Raw genomic sequence first — 19,814 nt, forward strand, 5'->3', positions numbered from 1 at the left:
GTTTTTGGTCATATGATAGGGTCAGGTAAACTTTCTGTGATATTTCCCCTTGTTTTTGTGTTTGTGTCTCTCCATGCCCCATAGATACTCAAAATAATGCACTGGATTCATATGCTGTATTTCAACTATGCAGCCTCAGTGGATTCATCCTCTTCCCTCTAGATTTCCCCTCTGAATTCCCACTCTGATCCTCAGTGCTTGTGAAATGATGGGTGGGTGGCACTGACACAGCCTGAAGACACTGATGTAATCTCTCCCAGTGCCCTTGATGTCCCATGTTACCTTAAAGCCCACACAGTTTTTATATCCTACCACCATATTATACTATCTATGGTTTCATGGAGATAAAGTCTTAAGTCACTTTCCAATCTATTTAACATCATCCTTCCATTTTTAAGGAAAAAATTCAGTCCTGGATGAGATTACAAGTTCATCTCAAAGCTTTTCCATTCCAGCCACAAAGTTTCAACCTTCGGGGAATTAGAAAATACAGTTTGCAAACTAATATTTTTGTGGTTTTAATTATTTTCAGATGACTGGAAATTTACAGTTCATAGAATTATTTGTGCGCGCGCGCGCGCGTGTATGTGTGTGTGTGTGTGTGTGTGTGTGTGTGTGTGTGTGTGTGTTGGCTTGAATTAGACTTGTAGGCCCAACTTCTAAGCTAATGGTTGGAAAAGGCTTTGTAGGCAAAGGAGGGAGTCCAGCACATCTATCTTCCCTTAGCTTTCTTATTCCTAGTGATCTCAACTGTTGGGTAAGAGGTCTTTAAGAAGGTCAGGAGTCTATTATATCCTTCTTGCCACTTCCCTAACTCCATTTATAAGAATACACTCAGCCATTTGGCTTGTACCCCAAAATTATCAATAGATGAGTACTACATTCATTTAGAAAATGCTTTGATTTCCCAATACAACGAAGGCTCTAGCTACTCTTCCCCTATACCTCTCTAACTTTATTGCCTGAAACCCTGTCCTCTGACCACTGAGCTTCTGCCATGTTGAATTTCCTAGCATTTGTTGGGTAGAATTAAGATGCTCCTGATGCTGGCTTCGCATGGCCTTCCCATCTGCCATCAACTCTAGTCCTTTACTTTGATTGTGGCTCTCCTAAATACCTCCTCAGATGTACCCTCCCTGTTAACCTCACAAATGAAAAGCATCCCTAAAGCTTGTGCCTTCCTATGGACTCTCCATCCTCGTGTAAAATAATGGATATTTAATTGTTCATCACCCGCTTTGTATGCCTGGCACGTTAGTACCATGAACACAGGTGTCTGGCTCTTCCTTCTATTGAAGAATCCCTCAGGACTCATTTTGAGTAGGGGCTTCAGGAAGCTCTGCCTATGCTTCAGCAAAACTGCTGACAGCCAATGCTCCCACAGGCAACCCCAAAACCATACACTTAGAACCAACCTGAGGCATTGAAGCAATATGTGTCATAGTGGGAGGTGTTGGACGTGAGAAGGATATACACTCCTGTGTTGTTGGCTGCACAGATAGCGTTGGGGTGGATCCTCGGGATAACCACATTTCCTTCTATGAACCCATACCTGCCAAGGAAAAATGAGAAGCAATAGACATGAACGGCTGGGACGTCATTTTATCATATCCCATCAAATGACATTTAATACCGCACAACACTTCTCTGAGAAGAATGTTAGAGGTTCCAAAATCTGAATTATGTAAAATGCAGTAACAACAGCATAGGAAAGTGAGAGAGGTGAAGACAGATAGAGGCAAAGTGATTTTATATAAAGGCTAGAGATTTTTCTTGTTTTTAGGTAAGTTTTTTAAAAAGGTCCATGAATGCAAAAACAATAGTTCCATATAAAATGTAAGGTCAGCAATGTTCTTAAAGGCATCAGGAAGCCTAGGTTACAGAAGAAAGAAGTTACACTGTAAGACTTGACACCAAATTAGCTTTATTTTTTTTCAAAAATGACATAAAATGACCCAATCTCCCAAAATAACAAGTGAATTGGCCTTCGGTTCAGTCTGACTCCAGACCTGCTTTATTTCCCATCCTCCTCTTCTTTTCTGTTTTTACTTTCTACCTCGAGACTCTCTTTTTTTTACCCCACTATCGCCAGCCTTGTGCCTGTGCTGAGCACACCGCATGCCTGGCTTTATGACCAGCTGAGATCCATGGTGATAAATTTGCTATCAGTGAGCTGAGAGCAACAGCAATCACAGAAGTAGATGGCAGTGGCTCACTTAACAAAGTTCTCAAGTAACACATTATCCACTCCCACACTCGTCTAGGCAATTCTGGGAGTCAGTTAGGTCTGGGGGCCTTTTCAGATACCATGCACATCACCACCACCCTCAGAAGTGCCCTAGTGGCCATATAACAGAAATATAAAATGCCTTAAGACATGGATGTGGACTGAGAAAATGTTACTTGAAAGGAAAAAGGTGTGTGACAGCAAGACAACAAAGAGGGAGATGCTAAATCATCAGGGTGAGATTTAAGGCACAAGCTTAAATGCACCATCTTTTTCTTCTTTTACCCTCTCTACAGGGGCAACAGAACAGACCACAGCACCCTGCAAGACCTGTGGCAATGAGCGTGACTTGGAAGCTCCTAAGCTCAAAGTCTCTCATTATGTGGGCGTTGCAATGGAAGCTGAATGACTAATTCCCCATCCAAATTGACAGACTGGTTTCCCCATAGTCTCTTTAGCTGGGTGGTGGGAGGGCACACAATTAAACGTTAATAAGTTCTCATGGACCTGAGAGTTGCCACTAATCAGGGTGGGGCATACAAGACAGAAGTCCTTGCGGAGGCTTTGGCTGGGCCTGTGAGACGATCCCTTCTGTCTTTTGGCAGATATCCGATTCCTTAGCTACCTCAGGGAAATTATGAAAGTGAGTTTTGAAACACTTAATACCAGTTATGGGTATGATGACAGATTTCTGCAGCAGAGGTTTTTTTCTTCTTATTTTCTAAATAATACTCAAGAGTGAGACTACTTTTTATCCTGCCCTTCCACATCATGTTGACAAATTGCATATGTATATGTGTATGTGTATTGTATATGTATATGTTTACTATACGTATACACACCCACGTGCGTGCGCACGTGTGTGTGTGTGTGTGTGTGTGTGTGTGTGTGTGTAACATTCTAAAATTGATTACACTCTCTCGGTAGGTTATTTTGATTTTTCACCACATCCTTCTACCTGACACTTACATGTGCATGTACTATACAAGAGCTGGGGACCTTAAAATTCTCTATATATGTGCATGGCCTGAGTGAATGACTGTCAGCAGGAGGAAAGACATATCTAACAAGTCCTTGCAACCTCTCCCTTGGGAGGGCTTGGTCATTATGTTCTGACTGATCACAAGCACACTGTGACTGGTCTTAATACAAGCAGTGTGATCCATGACAGGCTGTGGGGCTCAGTTGCTTCCTCCTCAAAATGTCTTAGAAAAAACAAGGAAGTTTAAGGATTAAGGTAAAGGATACCTTTGGGATTATCCCAGCAGCTTAACATTCTGTATTTTTTCCTCTGACTTTTAACAGGTTTAAAAAAAAAAAGACAAAACAAAACCAACCAACCAACCAAAACAAAACAACAACAACAAACCTATTTCACAAGTATGTTTTAACCGCGTTTCACAACCACAGACCAGTTTCCTAAAACCACTTTCTTAGCACAGTAACCTAGTCAGACCTCCTCTTAAAACGTAGCCTTAGGACTAGAATAAACGGTTTTGCTCACTGGCTATTCTTCATGAAGCCAATGAGTCAGGACCTATAGCTGCAGAGCCATCACTCCTTCATGAACATCCCTCAGACTTAGCTCTGGACACTTCCAGACAGATGCTTAGCTGGTGCTACTCAAGAGAGCACTCTTAAACAATGAAAATAGTCTCTACATAATCTATGCCATTTGATACGGCAGCCACCAGGCAATTGAAACTCAGCTAGTGCCATCAAAGAACTCATTTTCACATAACCTAATTTTAATTAACTTAAATATAACTCACCACATGTGGCTCATGGTTACTATATGAGGCAGAGAAAGAGTCTCGGTTGCCACTCAAGAGGTGGGTGCCTGAGTTTATAACTAAGAGCTGGGATAGATGCAATTAACTTCCGTTTAAGAGCTTCCACGAAGAGGGCTGCATTAGACTTTCTAAAAGCATTCGGTTTGCATGTGTATGAACATACATGTGGGCACAAAAGCAAGAATCTAGTTCTTCTAGTGAAATCAAGCCACAGTAATTACTCAGTTGAGGCTGCCACTAAGCCCCTCTTCATGCACACCACTGGCCACACAAAAAAAACCAAATTATACATACATACACACACTCACACAGTAGAGGCAGGAAACATAAAAAATGTATATAACATATAATATATAACTTTATATACTATGTGTTTATATTGAAAATAGTCTATAATATATGTGTATAATATAGTATATATAATATAATATTTATATATAATGAATAATATAAATTATATGTACATATAATTGCCTGCCTCTAGCAATTATCCTGAAACAAAATGATTTGAGGAAGGTCCTCTGGGGCTCTGTGTACCTTGTAAAAAACTTCTCAAGGCTTCTGATAATAACTTTAATGTACTACAGCTTTAAAACTTCCATATCTTTTTACTTAATTTGTCAAACCATAGCAACATAGAAACTCAACATAGTAGTTCAGAGACAGGCGGGGGAGAGAGAGAGCACGAGAGAGAGGTTTGAAGAACGTGCTTTGTGTCAAGTCTGCACAGCCAAGGCTCTGCCAGCTACCTATTTATCTTAAACACTGTTATTTGGCTTGCGTTTTCTTGTGGTTCCGACAGTGATACTGAATGCCTCTTCAAAGCCAGGAGAGTGCTACAGGAGCACATTAGGCAAGAGGGTTGCAACTGATATGACCCTAATGGCTTCCCCTGGCCTCCCTCCCTATGATTCACAAAGGTGTCTTTAGTCGAGTTTAAATTCAAGTTGTCATACCGGTTTCAGTTTGACTTGGCCAAATTAATAGGTAGGGCTGCCTCTTTAGGCAAGAACTCACTCAACTGTCAGGGAGGAGCCTTCCAGCCATAAGTCCCGCCCCGCTCACTCCCGTGGGCTTTTCCCAGTGAAGGCACTGATCTCTTACCTGCATGTTTCAAACCCCTTGCTCAGGGCCATCTCCATCTGGGCCATGGTGGGCAAGGTGCTATTAAAAGCCTCGCAGAGGTCAGCTGCCTCAGTCCGGGAGATACTGTAGCGGCCATTTTTCTCCACATGGAATACACCTGCATAACGGCAGGTTATATTCAAATCTGTGGAAGGAAATGGAAATGTTAGAGGCTTTTGCATAAATAATGTGCATGAAGCTAGATCAATGGTAAGAAGTGCTTGTAAGTGAAGACATTAAAAAATGCCAAATGGGGCATTGGAAGAAGCCAAACAACCAGCTGGAGTGGTGGCTTATGAGCATGAGAACCTGAGTTTAATCCCTCAAAATCACATATAAAAAGCTGGCTATGGTGGCCAGCATTAATAATATTAGGGTTGGATTGACAGGTGGATCCCATGGGATCGCAGCCCAACCAGCTTAGCCTTCTTGGTGTGTTCCAGCCCAAGAAGAGGCCTTGTGTCTAAAAACAAGGTAGATGACACCTGAGAAATGAAAGCCGATGTTTTTCTCTTGCCTCAATATGCTTGTACGGGCAGGCACACAAATATGAACCTACACATACATGCACACACATACACACACATGCACACACATGAAAACCAAGTAGCTGCACACTGTATCTTACATCTGAAATCCCATACTTGGGAGGCTGAGGCAGGAGGATCACCTAACTTCAAGGCCAGTCTGGCCTACATGGTGAATTGGGGTCAACTACAACGAAAGACCTTATCTCAGAAACAACAAGAATCCAAATCAACATCACTACTCATATGGCCTTTAAAGTTCACTTTGGCTTCCCAAAGATACATCAAATTTAAATCTGAGGTGTGGCATTATAAAGGACCCTCAAATCTGAGGTATGATATCATAAAGGACCCCATCCTTAAAGGATCTTCATTAATAAAGACTTTTTTAGGCCCATTCTTCAAATTAATATAAAGTCATGGGAAACAGACAAAATCCAGGGGAGGAATAAAGGAATACAAGCCAACTACTAAGAAAACTACACACATAGACACACAAACACACACACACACACACACACACACACACACATGCATTCCCACGCACACACAGTTGCTTCCCACGCACACACAGCTGTGTTTGGGACTCTGCTTCCCACTTATTCTTGTATTAGGAGCACATTTCCATAATCAGCTTGTGTTACTCCTTGCCTTATCACTTCTAACACTATATATTCAGCAGCACCCAGAATAAATTCCTTCTGGTTAAGAACAATGAGATCTAGCTATGCTCTCTCTCCCTCTCTAGCCTGGGAATGGCTGGCTCTGCTCCAATTACAGTTTTCCCTTGACGCCATCAGCCACTCTGCATGGTCAGGCCTGAGAACACAGCCCTGCTTTCTCTTCTATATGGAGTGCTCTGTCCTTATAGTAGCAGGGATGGTTCAATTATTTTCTGAATTGTCACTCTACGTCATTTTCTCTCAGCAATGACTGAGGTGCCTGACTCTGGGTCTAGAGACAGAAAGATGTGGCCTTAACCCAGGCTCTGGACCCTCCAAAGCTCAACATTTACCAATGAGAGAACAAAAGCTGAAGAAAGGAGTTGCTAAAAGAAGTGACTCTTTCTATCTAGGGCCACAGGCTCTGCCTGGACCCCACTTTGTTCTACATTTCATTTCAGAGTGGATCGTAGAGGGAGAGGAGGGGTATTTTTGCTAAATTGTTCCTTGATGTCCTGCACTCTTGGGATTCTGTCATCTGAGCCCTAAACAGATAAGCTTTGTATATATATTTAAATGTCAAGGAACAGAAGCTGGGGGAAAATAAAGCAACGCGCACAAGTCCCCAGCTCTTAGATGGACGAGGTGGGAACGCCTCTCGGTGGGTGTGTTTAATCCCCTGACACAGTGTTTTGAACCAGCTACCCATGTGCCGAGAAGGTCCTTCATGCTTAGAACAGGGGAGAGGCACACCCAAACAACTGTTTCATGATGACAAAAGTGGGCCCATTATTATGAAACTGTGCAGGTGACAGCTGCTTTCTTCTAGAGCAGGAAGCAAGTTCTGAGCAGTGTCAGACAAATGCAAAACCAAGAAAAAAGGCGCCCTTAAAAAGGCATAAGCGGTTGTCAGTTGGCTTCTTTTCCTTGGTTTCTGTTGTCAGCAAGCAGGTACCATAAAAACAAGCAAACCAACCAAAAACAAACAAGCAAACAAACAAAAGCCATGAAACACTGGAAGCAGGCGAATGAAGAAAGGAGGTTTTGTGCAGTCCACTCCTTATCTCTGGGGCCCAGTGTGCTCTCCTTAGGCACTCGTGCAATTCTTGGCGGGTGAAGCAATGAGCATACAGAGGAAGGAAATGCACAAGGTCCCTTTGAAATGCTATTTATTTTTACTGACATTTGCAGCTTAGGTCTCAGTTGGCCAGTTTCACAAAGGGAACCTGTCATTCAGAGGGACAGCCCTTCCCTGCCCCAGCGTACATAAGAAAAAAAAAAATGTTTGAATCAGCTTCTAGTAGGTAGAGCTGCTAGGGTCACTTCAGTCAGATGCCACCTGCTGGCTCCTGGCCCAGGGGGTTCCTGTCAACTCCTAGTTTAAAAATAAAGGCAGAGGCTTGGACAATGGTTTGGAGATGAGAGGCGGTTTCTTTCTTATGAAAATCAATTCTAGCTTGCCACCTGGCAGATGGAATATGCAAATGTAAGAGACCCCATGCAAGCTGTGACTTTTGAGTAAAATCCTTCATGTTCCATGTGCAGCAACCAATGTGACTTTTAGGACAGTGTGTGGACACATGGTGGTTATTTGCTAAGTGTGCCTGTAATTGACTATGTGTGTGCATGGATCATCAAGGGCAGAATAAGACAGACAAACCCAGCCTTCACCTTGCTACCTTAGCCAGGGGCCTGACAAACTCCCAGCATATAAAAGTGGCTGCTGGGTCAATAAGAAATTCTCAGAAAATATTAAATACAAGCTCGTGTTTATTTTAATCTTGTGAGACAGAATCTACCTCCTAACCCTCGTGGCATTTGGACACTTAAAAATTGCAATAATGATGCCCCAGACATCAAGATCAACTACCATGCTGACAAGCCATCACCTCTGGATCACTCTTGCATTAAAATGGGTCAAACCTTCAACTCTGTGCATCATTTAAGCCCTGGCAATTTATGAAAGCATTCCAACTCTCCAAGAACGATGGCAGTAGTGAGTACTTGTGTAGATGTCAGACACTCTTACAAGCATTGTACAAGTGCTACCTAATCTTCTCTTTAAAACACTTTTAAGAGGTGGGTAGTATTAATCAACACTTTCTAGATAGAGAAACTGAGGCACAGAGAGGAGAGAATATAGAAACATGCCCGAGATCACTGGACTGTGATGGTGAAGCACACATTCAAACCCACCTGGACTGGGCTCCTGGGACCCACAAGCTTCACCACTACCCTCTTCTCCTAACCCTACCAGGGTAGGTAACTCTCCTGCTTCCTTATCCTACCAGTACGTAGCCAACATTATTCACATCATGAAAGGAAGGGTGAGATGGGAGCAGCATAAACCAGAGATCATCTCCAGCAGAGCACGGGTATCCATGGAAGCGATGGGCCAAGCTTCAAGCAGGGAGGAGGAGCTTCTGTATATCTATCTACAGTCGTTTCCTCAGAAACAAAAGCCTCTGGGATCTAGGAGTCCTCTGATTTGGGTGACAAATACTAAGGCTGAAGGAGATAACTCAGACCACAAAAAGCTTTCTGAACAAGCACGAGGTCCTATAAGAAAGCTGGTTCGGTGTTACACTCTTGTAATCCAGTGCTGGGGAAATAGAGACAGACTGATACCCAGACCTTACTGGATGGCTAGCCTTAGCTTTCATGGTAATCTCTGGGTCAGTGAGAGACACTCTCTTGAAGAAAAAAAAAAATAAACTAAACATCTTCTAAGGAATGAGAGATATATTGTCCTCTGACCTCTGTATGTGTGCAAACACCTAAACATCTACACATTTGTGTGTGGGTACACCACACATACATACACACACACACACACACACACACACACACACATACAAATAGGCTTATATTAAATGTCAATTTTATCTCTTAAACAAGCCCTTCCATATGAAGATACATCAAGAATATTTTCTTTGGAACTCTGGTCTCCAATAAATCTCCTTTATCTTGCAATGAATTGAACAGTTCGAAGCCCCTCCCATGGAAAGACAGAATGGATTCAATGAAAGATGTAGACTGGGGCTCATTATGACAGGCTATGAGCAGGGCAGGGTCATCCCTAGGCTCATCATCCAAGATTCCCAAAGACCAAAAGAAGGAGACACCTGAGAGTGTCCATAATGCCTAAGAAGGAAATAGCTTGGCTGAGCTGAGATCCTCCCAGACTCTGCCACCCCAGAAAGATGGCATAGTCAGGGAGCTGCTTAGCATCTCTGGTGGTCAGCCTTGTTGAAGGGATCATGGTACCAACCTGCTAAGGTCTGTGGGATTCACTAAATGAAATTGGTCAAAATGGAGCTTATAATAATTGAAGCTGTGAGTATTGGAGATTTGCCATCTGCCTTATAAACTTCATCTAACTTAATTCTCATCTGAGTGTTACAAGGTCAACACATTGGCAAAGTCATTGTTCTAAAAATATTAGTTTTGAAATTAAAATATAATTTCTTCCTTCCTCTCTCCAGACTCTCCCATACCATTCTTGCTCTTTCTCAAGACCACATTTCACACACACTCACACACACACACACACACGCACACACACACACACACACACACACACACACTTACACACTTTTAATGTTCAATCTGTTTAATGTTACTTGTATGTACATGACTTCAGGTCTGCCCACTTAATATTAGATAACCAATTAGAGCACTCATTCTTGGGGAAGAGGATGGAAAACCCATTTAAGAGATAAAAATCTGAGGCACTAAAACATGTCCAAGCTCATCCAAATAGAAGGGTCAGACTTCTAACCTGTTGTAGGCTATAGTTAAAAATCACTCTCAGAAAAGGCTGTCTTATGGCAACTTCCACTTTATCTCTGTTTTTTTCTAAGCTTTTCAGATCAAGAAAGATAAGATTTCATTAGGGAAAACACCCATTTGAACACTTTGCTTACATTGTCAAGTCAGAGAGAAATGGGTTCTTCATACACCCAGTCATTTCCCAACTGGAAGAAAATCATAACATCATTGGAGAGGGAGCCACTATGTAATTTCCGCTCACATTTCCATTATCTGCACTTTCCCAAAGTTGCTTGAGAGATGAGTGGGAGCAGTGCCTGCCCTAGGAGAAGGAAAAATGACTTCTGGGCATAAATAGATCGGCTTTCCTGTGCCCTCCTGATATCTACCAAGAGTTACCAAGCAGGCTTCTTTGAGAATTCTCTATTGGCCACCAAAAATGTCTGAACTTGAAGCTCTGTTTCTATGAACACTTGCTATTTTTCATAAAAGAAACTGTTTCCCAGGACAGCTTGTATTTTTGTAACTGGCTTTTGAAGACATCATCCCTGCAATGGATATAACACGTTTTGCACAGGTTTGGGAGTCATTTATGAAGCTAGACCTCTTGAATGTAGACATCAACATGTCATACATAAAGACTACCAGGAGACACTTACGAACACATTGTGCCCAAGAGAAGTAAATAGCTCTCCAAATCACTTCTAAAGATGACCCCCAAAGAATTAATGCTTGCTAGCATGAACTAGTCATGTACTTGGTCTCTTTCTGCTCTCTCCCCAGGAGTTACAAGGCAGAATTGAGTATTTTTCTGTTGATTTGGCTCCCAGTAGACTGTGGTGGAGAGAAGTTGCTGTTTTAGAGATAGTAGACATAGAAGCCAGGCCAGTTCCTGTGTTCAGTGACTTGCCTAATTACCACAGTTTACTTATCACGGGCTGTAGGGACATCAGCAAGCAAAGGCAACACCTTCTCTAGGTAATGTTTCAGTTTTCAGTAGTTTTGCACCTAATAATGCATTTTATTCTCATGACAATCCCATGCAGTGGGTTCTTTTATTAGCCACATTTCACATGAGCTGATGAATTCATTGAGAAGTCTTAAGGAACTGGTAGAGTCAAGTATAGCCTGAACAGTCTGACTGAGTCACAGGGTTGAGTGGTAGGTTAGACATGAGAGGGATCTGAACACTATCAGAATCTCATTTGCCACCCAATTTCCTTCACTCTGCCTGGAAGGGGAAAGCCATCAACCAATAGGTCTGAGCTGCTTCAGTGGAAAAATCACCATACTATTGGATCTTTTTTCCTCTCCCAGGGAAGAAGTCCTGAGCTGCAGTTGTTCACTGGCTTTATCCAACCTCTGACCATGAGTCTCTTTGATCTTATCCTGTTCTCTTCTGAAGACATTTTTTGAGAACTGGAGTAGTCCAGTCCTGGCTGCAGTTTCAGCCTTCTGTCCTTTATATCCCAAGTGTTCCAGCCATGCTTAGGCAGAGCTAATGAGAAGAAGAGCTGGCATTCTAGTTTGGCCCACAGCTGGGTTCACTTGTGACTTTCTGAAATGTCTACTGGCAATCCCAAAGGTCTAGACTTACCAAGAAGATGCTCTGGGCTGATCTAGCTGGAACCTGACACCCTTGCTTGATGGTCCTTAACAGAATCAAGCCCCCTACGAGACTGTCACATAAATCTCTTGGGCAGTGAGTGGCAGTCCAGTGCACATGTGGTGTTTTACTTTCACAATGTTTGTCATTTAAACCCAAGGCTCTGTTACTGCCCTCTGACTTGCAGAGCTTACCTCCTACATGAAGATGGCACGAGCCTAGTTGAGCTGATTCTGATTAGAAGCATGGAGGGAATATGCCAATTTACTTTTTAAAAAACATATTGGTAATTAGATCATCCATGATTAGAGGTAGGACAATACATGGCCTTAAACAAATTAGCTATGAGAAACGAGAAAATAAAGTTGAGAGGGACTGAGCTTGGTCTCCTAGACCATTATGAAGAAAGCACAACCTCAGGGGACTTTAATTGCAGCATCCTGACTCCTGCTACAATGCTTCTGACACAGTAAATTTTATAAGATGTTTGAGCATGCTGTTCCCAATAATTCCACAGCTCATGGCAGTGAAGCATCATTCTGGAGCACATCATGGGCAAGTCACTCTTTTTCCACTTGTGTGATGTCTTTGCAGCTCAGAAGTTTCCATCTGGGAGCTTTTCAAGCTAGTATAGCCCCTGCTTCCACCAGGCCTGCCAGTGCAGAAGAAGGCTGGCAGCCTTCCCATGGCCCCCACACCACTTGTCCCATCGTCTGACTCCCATGTGACAGATGTCTAATGAAAGAGTATATTGTTCAGCATCTACTTCTGAATGAGGCCAAAATCATTCTCGGTGCTAGATAGCCTTTGGCTGGCCACTGCCGACCATGAGTACCCAGTGACTCAGTCTCTCCCGGAATCACCCCCAAGGCGGGTGAGGGTTTAATGAGCAGAGAAGACAGTCATGCACAATCATATGGAGGGAATTTCCTCCAGAATTTGTCATGGGGTGCTTTTATTTGAACTATTCATCTCTTGGCACTTAGAGGGGAAAGGCACCCAATGTCTGGGGGCCTGGCTGAACACCCTGACCTTGCAGTCTCTAGTTTAAGGAACAAGGAGTCCATCATGAGCCAACAGGACTCTATGAAAGAACAACCCTCTCAGAAGCTGTCAGGCTGTCCATTCCTGCCAAGTCCTCCAAATAGCCACTCCATTGCATAGTCTAGGGATGCCTCCAGTTGTTTTTTAGAATTGGAGAAGAAGCCTTCTTCTTGCCTTTTGCTTCACTGCTGGGGACACGGGCAGTAAGACCCTGCTGATGCTTTCACTTCTTCTTCTGGATCTACCAAGGTGTTTGCTCGCCCCTAGCGTTGCCTCACTACATAAGAGTTCTGTAAGTCCAACTCCTCCAGGAAGACAGATGAAACAAGAAACCACAGTGTGTACCCTTGCGTGTTGCCACGGCAACCAGGAAATCCACTGGCCTCAACACCTTTGTTTTCTTCTCTTTTGGATCTTATTGATTTAGCAGATTGACTAGCACAAACCCAGGATGTGGTTAAGTGGACTGACAAAGCAGCAGAAGGCCACATATGGTTTTTCCTGCTGCAGTTCGGAGAGGCAAGAACGAGAGCTCCACTTTGTCTTGCAGTTACTTTTTTTTTTTTTTCTGGGCAACTGTAATTACTTCTACATCATCTAATTAGAGGATAGCTTCTGCACAAGTCTAGAGGCAGCAACTTTGAAAGAATAGCAGATCAAGAGAGAGACCTTGTGAGAGACAAGGCAGGGTGAGGAGCTGTTACTTGTTAATATCTGCACTTGAGAAGCGATCAGTGAGTCCAGGCATGCTGGTGAGCCAGTCTCCATCTGGAAGGAGGATGCACGGGTCACACCCAAATCCTGTTCACTATAAGCTATGTGACCTTGAACTACTCACACTAGGATCCCAGACACATCCAGTCTTTCTATCTCCTTCAGTAAAATAATATGCTCAAAGGGCTTTATGTGTTTTTATGGAAATAGCCTTATATAATCATGCACATGTCAACTGGAAAATCATTTTTAAAAGAGCAGAAATCATAATACTGACTAAACAGTATAATCACTAATCATGGGTAATCTCAAATCTAAATAAAACTAATTGATAGCATCGAAGCTAGGACATCCTCAGGACTTGGGAGATAAAGAGCTCAGAGGCTGGGTCTGTATACCTGAGCCACATTCAAATATCAGAAAAGTCCTTAAAATTCCCACAGGGAGAAAGACATGTTTTGGTGTCACTTTCTGCAGAACAGAATGAATCCTGTACTTTAGACCTTGATCACCTTGTTAAGTAGGACTTTATCTCATGAAATATGCAACACATTCATACCAAAACAGTCCTTTGAAGCTTTAAGGGTGGGAGCTATGCACCCATTTTACAGATGGAGAACTTAAGGAACAAGAGATGCAGGGAGAGTCTGATAAACACAGATATTGCCTCAGATCTTCCGGGTCTTCTGAACTCCTCAGTACCCTGTGGGGCTGTTGTTCATTGCCTTGGGTTGACACCAGGACAAGGAGGGGCAACAGCAGCATTCATAGAGCACGGTAGTGGTGTTCAGCTTCTTTCTTTCACTGCCATGATGCATTGGAAAGATTCAGAATGACTAAGACAAGTGAGAGTATAGTTATCTGAGGTGGAGCCAGAATGAGGGCTTTGAGACGGACTTAGAGCCTGAGTCTACTCTGTTTATTCTCACCTCAGTACCTCCCCCTCCAATGACCCAGGCACTTTCAAAATCCCCTCAGGGAATATCTAAACCAGTCTGGAAAACTCTGAGGCAGAGGCCAGTCATTAAATGATACTCATCATTTGGTCAGTCTTAACATGAAAGTGCCAGGAAAATGGGTCACCCCACTGATGTCTGTGGAAACAGACAATTACCACAGAGCCCTGAAGCTCCAAGAGTGTCGCACGTAAGATGCATCATGCAAAAATGCTTTAAAAGTCATATTCCTAGTATTATAACCTTGGCATTTCTCTCCTTGTTTCAAACATAAAAGTACCTTGCAAGTTAGGGACCTCCGTTAGGATCACCATTAACTGACCTTGCAGAGAGGAAATAGAAAAGTCCAACCTTCCTGTACATTCTATACATGACTGTGGCTGGGTAAGCAGTGCACCTAATGAGATAGCAAGACTTAGTCACTGAAGCAAGGCTTACTGTCCTTCAAGATGGAGTCATCTAGAGAAGGGATGCAAAAGGCCACCTCCAGTTCCGAACAAAGCTCATCTACCACCTAAAGTCCGAGGTAAGGCCTATTGTTTCCCCTTTCCTTTTATCTGTCTCTTTAGCCTCTTTTTAAGTGAAAGTGAAAAGATTCTAGCATGTATGGAGCTCCTACTCTTTGTGGGATGGCAGCCCAAGTGTCCTGAAGATTCTGCATCCTGGGACTCTCTGCACAACATCCGGAGGTTGAATAAATGACCTTCCTCATCTGAGAGTTTAAGGGAAGCACATTGAGCCCAGCATCTTATCATGAAAGTGGAAAAGATAGAGGCCGAGCTAGTAGGCTGAGACTCAGCTCATGAAAGCCATGGCTGCCTGCTTGGGACACTTAACATGCAAGCCAACTGTGGGGCACAGCAGGCTGGAAAACACTGGCTCTGATCATTGAAGCCTTGTCTGGGCTTCTGAGCTGTATTAACACAAAGGGGCACATGGTTTGCATCTGCTAGTCCCTACCAGTGATTGCCTCATCTAACAACTCATCATCTGAGATGAGTGCTGTAACCATCACAAGCCTTTATGCAGAGAACAGATGACAACACTGAGACTTGAGAAGTTAAGCAACCTACCCAAGGGGGCACCATTAGGTGTCGAGCACAGGCCTTCCTGTTTTCTCATGGAAGCACATGCAGCTGCCTCTCACCTTGGCTTCCAGAAGTTCTGCGCGAGAAGTGGAGTCAGGTCTCTTCCTAGACAGTTTGGAGACCAGGGACTCAATATTCTAATTCCATGCAAAGTGAGTTGGAATTAAAATATTGAAGGGAGATGATTATTCCTTTCTCTCTTTAGGGTGGAGAATTTCATACAGAAGTCTGCCCTGCACTGGGACTTAAGAGCTCTGTGTCTAACAGGGTGGACCTTTTAGGGACCCATAAGCCTTAACACTTATCTGTAGCTCACCTTGTAACCAACACTGACTTAAGATGGATTAGGATGGAACAACTCCAAAGGCTAAGTTGGTGTCTTAATCAGGGTTATTATTATTATGATAAAACACCATGACCAAAAGCAACTTGTGGAGGAAAGGGTTTATTTGGCTTACATCTACTGAGCCATAATCCACTGATGGATGCCAAGGCAGGAACCCAAATCCTATGGGTACCTGAAGGCGGAAGTTTATTTAAAGACCATAGATGGCTGTTGATTATTGTCTTGCTTGCTCCATATGGCTTACTCAGCCTGCTTTCTTATAGAACCTAGGACCACCAGTCCAGGGGTGGCACCACCTACACTGGGTTGGGCGCTCCCCTATCAATCACTAAGAAAATGCTCTACAGGCTTTTTTTTAACATTCTGGTATTATGGAGGCTTTTTCTTAATTGGGGTTCACTCCTCTCAAATAACTCTAGCTGTGTCAAATTGACATGACATTAGCCAGCATAGATAGAATTATCATGAGTTCTGGGTCATCTACATATAAAAGACCCGTGTCTCAAAAAAACACAAAAACAAAAACAAAAATGCAAAACTAGAGTCATGCCTTTAGATTACTTTTTCACCATCTTCCAGTTTATCAGAACATAGTGAAGTGACATAGCTGTAAAAATACTTATTTGCAATGACAAAGCATTGGGGCTAGACAGAGTTCTAGGTCCCCACCACTTCCCAAGTTGGAGGCACCGAAACTATCAGGTCTCATTGCAACATCTCCATCTCTCATTTCTCATTTTCTCCTTGGATATTGTGTGCTACAGTGACTAGGTAAGGATGCCATGGAGGTGTATGCCTCCTCCATGAGCCTGACTCCTGTTCACTCTGCAGACACCTTTGAACACACAAGCAGGGTAAAATGGATGAAGCAGAGGCTGGCTGTGGGGGAGATTTTTCAAAATCTGGACCAAAAGTTGTCCAGGATTAGGACTTTTCCAATCACCTAGTGAACAGAGGGATTGTGATCCATGCCTCTTTGTGCTTTCAACCTGTACATCTACATCTGTAACAGCGATGCCAGTTTCAAATGCCAAGCTCCCAGAACGCATTTCTAACAAGCTCTTACATCCAAGTAAAACCACAGGGTTTAGCACATGTTACACTCTCACACAAGTGGGCCAAACATAACTTCCCGTTATTAGGGAAAATGGCTTATGCAAAGACCCAGAAGTCTGGAAACACAGGAAGATACAAATGAACCCTCTATCAAGTTGCCAAAAGAAAATAAGGTGTTAATTTCCCTTAAAATAAGTGGCCATTCAAAATGACAAGGGAAGCTGGGCAGTGGTGGTGCATGCCTTTAATCCCAGCACTTGGGAGGCAGAGACAGGCAGATTTCTGAGTTCGAGTCTAGCCTAGTCTACAGAGTGAGTTCCAGGACAGTCAGGGCTACACAGAGAAACCCTGTCTTGAAAAACAAAACAAAACAAAACAAAACAAAGCAAGAGAACACACCAGCCAAAGGATTCTTCTTTTACTAGAGAGACCTCTAGAAAGTTTTGAGTGAGAACAATTGCCACTTGGGATAAAATCTGACACACATACACACACACACACACTGCTTGTGCCAAACAATTACCAGCCTATAATAAGGACAAGTTGAAAGGTGTTGGCTCACAGGGTCATCCATAAAATATGGAAGTGTACGCCAGCTGTGATCCTGGGTACAAGCGATAAGGACAAATCCCTGCCATCAAAGAGTGTATGAGGAGACAAACAGCACACAGGGAAGCCACTAACCTATGAATGAGGCAGTTTCTGGTACCAACAATGCCATACACAAAACAAAAGAAGTCATCATAGCACACGATGGCTGGAGCTCCAATGGCAGGTGACCAGTGTGATGTTAAGCTCACTCTCTTTGGAAACTGCACCCTTCTTTTATTTGTTTGTTTGTTTATTGGACTTGAGTAGGATCCGACTCCTGGTGTGATGACTAATTACTGTTGTCAACTTGACTGGATTTGGGATCACCTGGGGGACACACTCCTTGGTGTGCTTGTGAGTGATTTTTCAGAGGAGCTTTACAGAGGAAGCCCACCTGGGCTTAGCTGGCACCATCCATGGGCTCTTAAATATAAGAGGGATGAAGGGAATGCCAGAATTCCCTGTCCCCTGTCTCCTGGCCTGACACGCTCCAGCTACCACAAACTCTGTCATGAGCCCAAAGAAATCCTCCTTCCTTCAGCCCCCTTTCTGCCAGGTATTTGCTCACAGCCATGAAAAATATAAGCAATACACTTGACAAAATAAAATTTCTCCTCTACCCATCTCCAGATTAAAGTATATTTAGGGTTCATATTTGCCTTGCAGGGATTAAAAGATCTTCCTTTGATGCCTTCTAGATGCCTCTAGCATTTGGACTCGGTAAGGTAGACAAGAAAGAACTGGAAGGTAAATGTATGACTACTGAATGCCCTGGCTTTGAGGACAAAGGCTCCATTTGGATCATAAGCTGGTTTGGGGATTGGGGAAAGTAGGGCTGTATCTATCCCTTCCAGATCTTAGCTGTATACTCAAGGCAATCCAGGGTTCCAGAGTAGCCTAACTGTAACTCTGACCATCCGTGTTAGTGTTACTTTAATTCCATTACTTGGAAATGTTAGGGCTTCAACTTCACAAGATCACTGTCCACAACCGAGGCCCTACTGTCAGGGAGGCTACGTGGGGCATGTCATTCATTGTTAACCTTTGAGCCTCAGGTTCTTCATCAGTAAAGTGGAGGTCCTGCTTTCCTCACGGAGTGCCTTTAGGGATGAAATGATGGAATACAGATAAGGCACTAGGCAAAGTGCCTGAGTCTTAGCATAGTGCTTGGTACTTGATAGCTATTGGCCAGTATCTCCAATATTAAGGTGTCTTCAAAGAAGCCTATAGGTAAAGCACCTCTTGTGCTAACTTAATTAATGATCAGTTATTATATCCTTGATTAATGCCAAGGACTTTCAGCCTCAAGATGTGTAAGGATCAGGACCTGGGCCCTAGCTACTCAGATAGGTGGCTTCTTACAATTCAAACTGTGAGCAAAAGATTATAGATGATAAATAGGAAAATACACAGAATGTAGAGATAGATAGATAGATAGATAGATGGATAGATAGATAGATAGATAGATAGATAGATAGATAGATAGATAGATAGATAGATAGGACTGAATTGATCTGCAGATTAGAGAGATCCAATTTTTTTTTTTAATAAAGAACATCATACTAGGAAGCAATCTGCCCCATCCAACCAGTGAGGGTCCCATTAGGCCCAACCTTATTCATCTTTATATCCATGGTGTCAGAGAGTGTGACACGAACTATCTCTGATGTTGTGGTGGAAGCACTTATTTGACATGGAGCTGTGTGCTCATCTCCTTACTAGTAAGTTATGAGTACTTAAAGCCTCAGTTCAGCTCTCTAGAACCCAGTATTCTCATCAAAGTGGGATGTGAGGCTCTCTAGTACCTGACCCAGCCCTCTGCTTCTAGAAGAGGTCTATGAAAAACCCGATTAACTTTCCCAGTGATCCAGGGACTGAGTAGTGGCATTTTGTTCTGTTATCTTGACAGCTAGGATGTAATGAATATTTCAAGGAGGGTGGACTGGCCAGCAGAGTGAAAGAGCAGACAAAATAAAAAGTGTGGATAGCATCCTGTTCTCGAATTGCAGCACCAGAGCCCAGAGTCCACCCATCAATGGAGCTCCAGGCAAAGAATGGTTTTAATTAAGTGAAACACAACAGAGTTGCTAATTTCCTTAGAGAGAATCTTCCTAAATTACCACAAACATCCCCAGTGTGCCCTGCAGTGAATTTCAGTATTTGGGGCCAATTCAAACCATTCTACAGTCCTGGGATGGTCCTTGCCTAAGAAGCTGCTCAGTAGGAACAATGGGGAACTGTCCCCCCTAGGCAGGCTCCCTGAACTCTGGTGGTCTTCAAGGCCCCATTTGTCCCTGAGAAAAAGAGA

The 19,814-nt window shown here is 43.1% G+C and overlaps 1 protein-coding gene across 11 annotated transcripts in view; it reads right to left on the minus strand.

Moving 5' to 3' along the window:
* Cd44 (CD44 molecule (Indian blood group)) overlaps nucleotides 1-19,814 on the minus strand; it is an 86,847-nt gene that overhangs the window by 47,250 nt on the left and 19,783 nt on the right. For all 11 annotated transcript variants that reach the window (XM_031371163.1, XM_031371164.1, XM_031371165.1 and 8 more), the window contains exons 2-3: nucleotides 5,125-5,290; nucleotides 1,416-1,552 (exon numbers count right to left, since the gene is read on the minus strand). In XM_031371163.1, the coding sequence (XP_031227023.1) occupies nucleotides 1,416-1,552; nucleotides 5,125-5,290 (303 nt within the window). The remainder of the gene's footprint in view (nucleotides 1-1,415; nucleotides 1,553-5,124; nucleotides 5,291-19,814) is intronic.

Source organism: Mastomys coucha, unplaced genomic scaffold (genome assembly GCF_008632895.1).
Source record: "Mastomys coucha isolate ucsf_1 unplaced genomic scaffold, UCSF_Mcou_1 pScaffold15, whole genome shotgun sequence".
Classification (NCBI taxonomy): domain Eukaryota; kingdom Metazoa; phylum Chordata; class Mammalia; order Rodentia; family Muridae; genus Mastomys; species Mastomys coucha.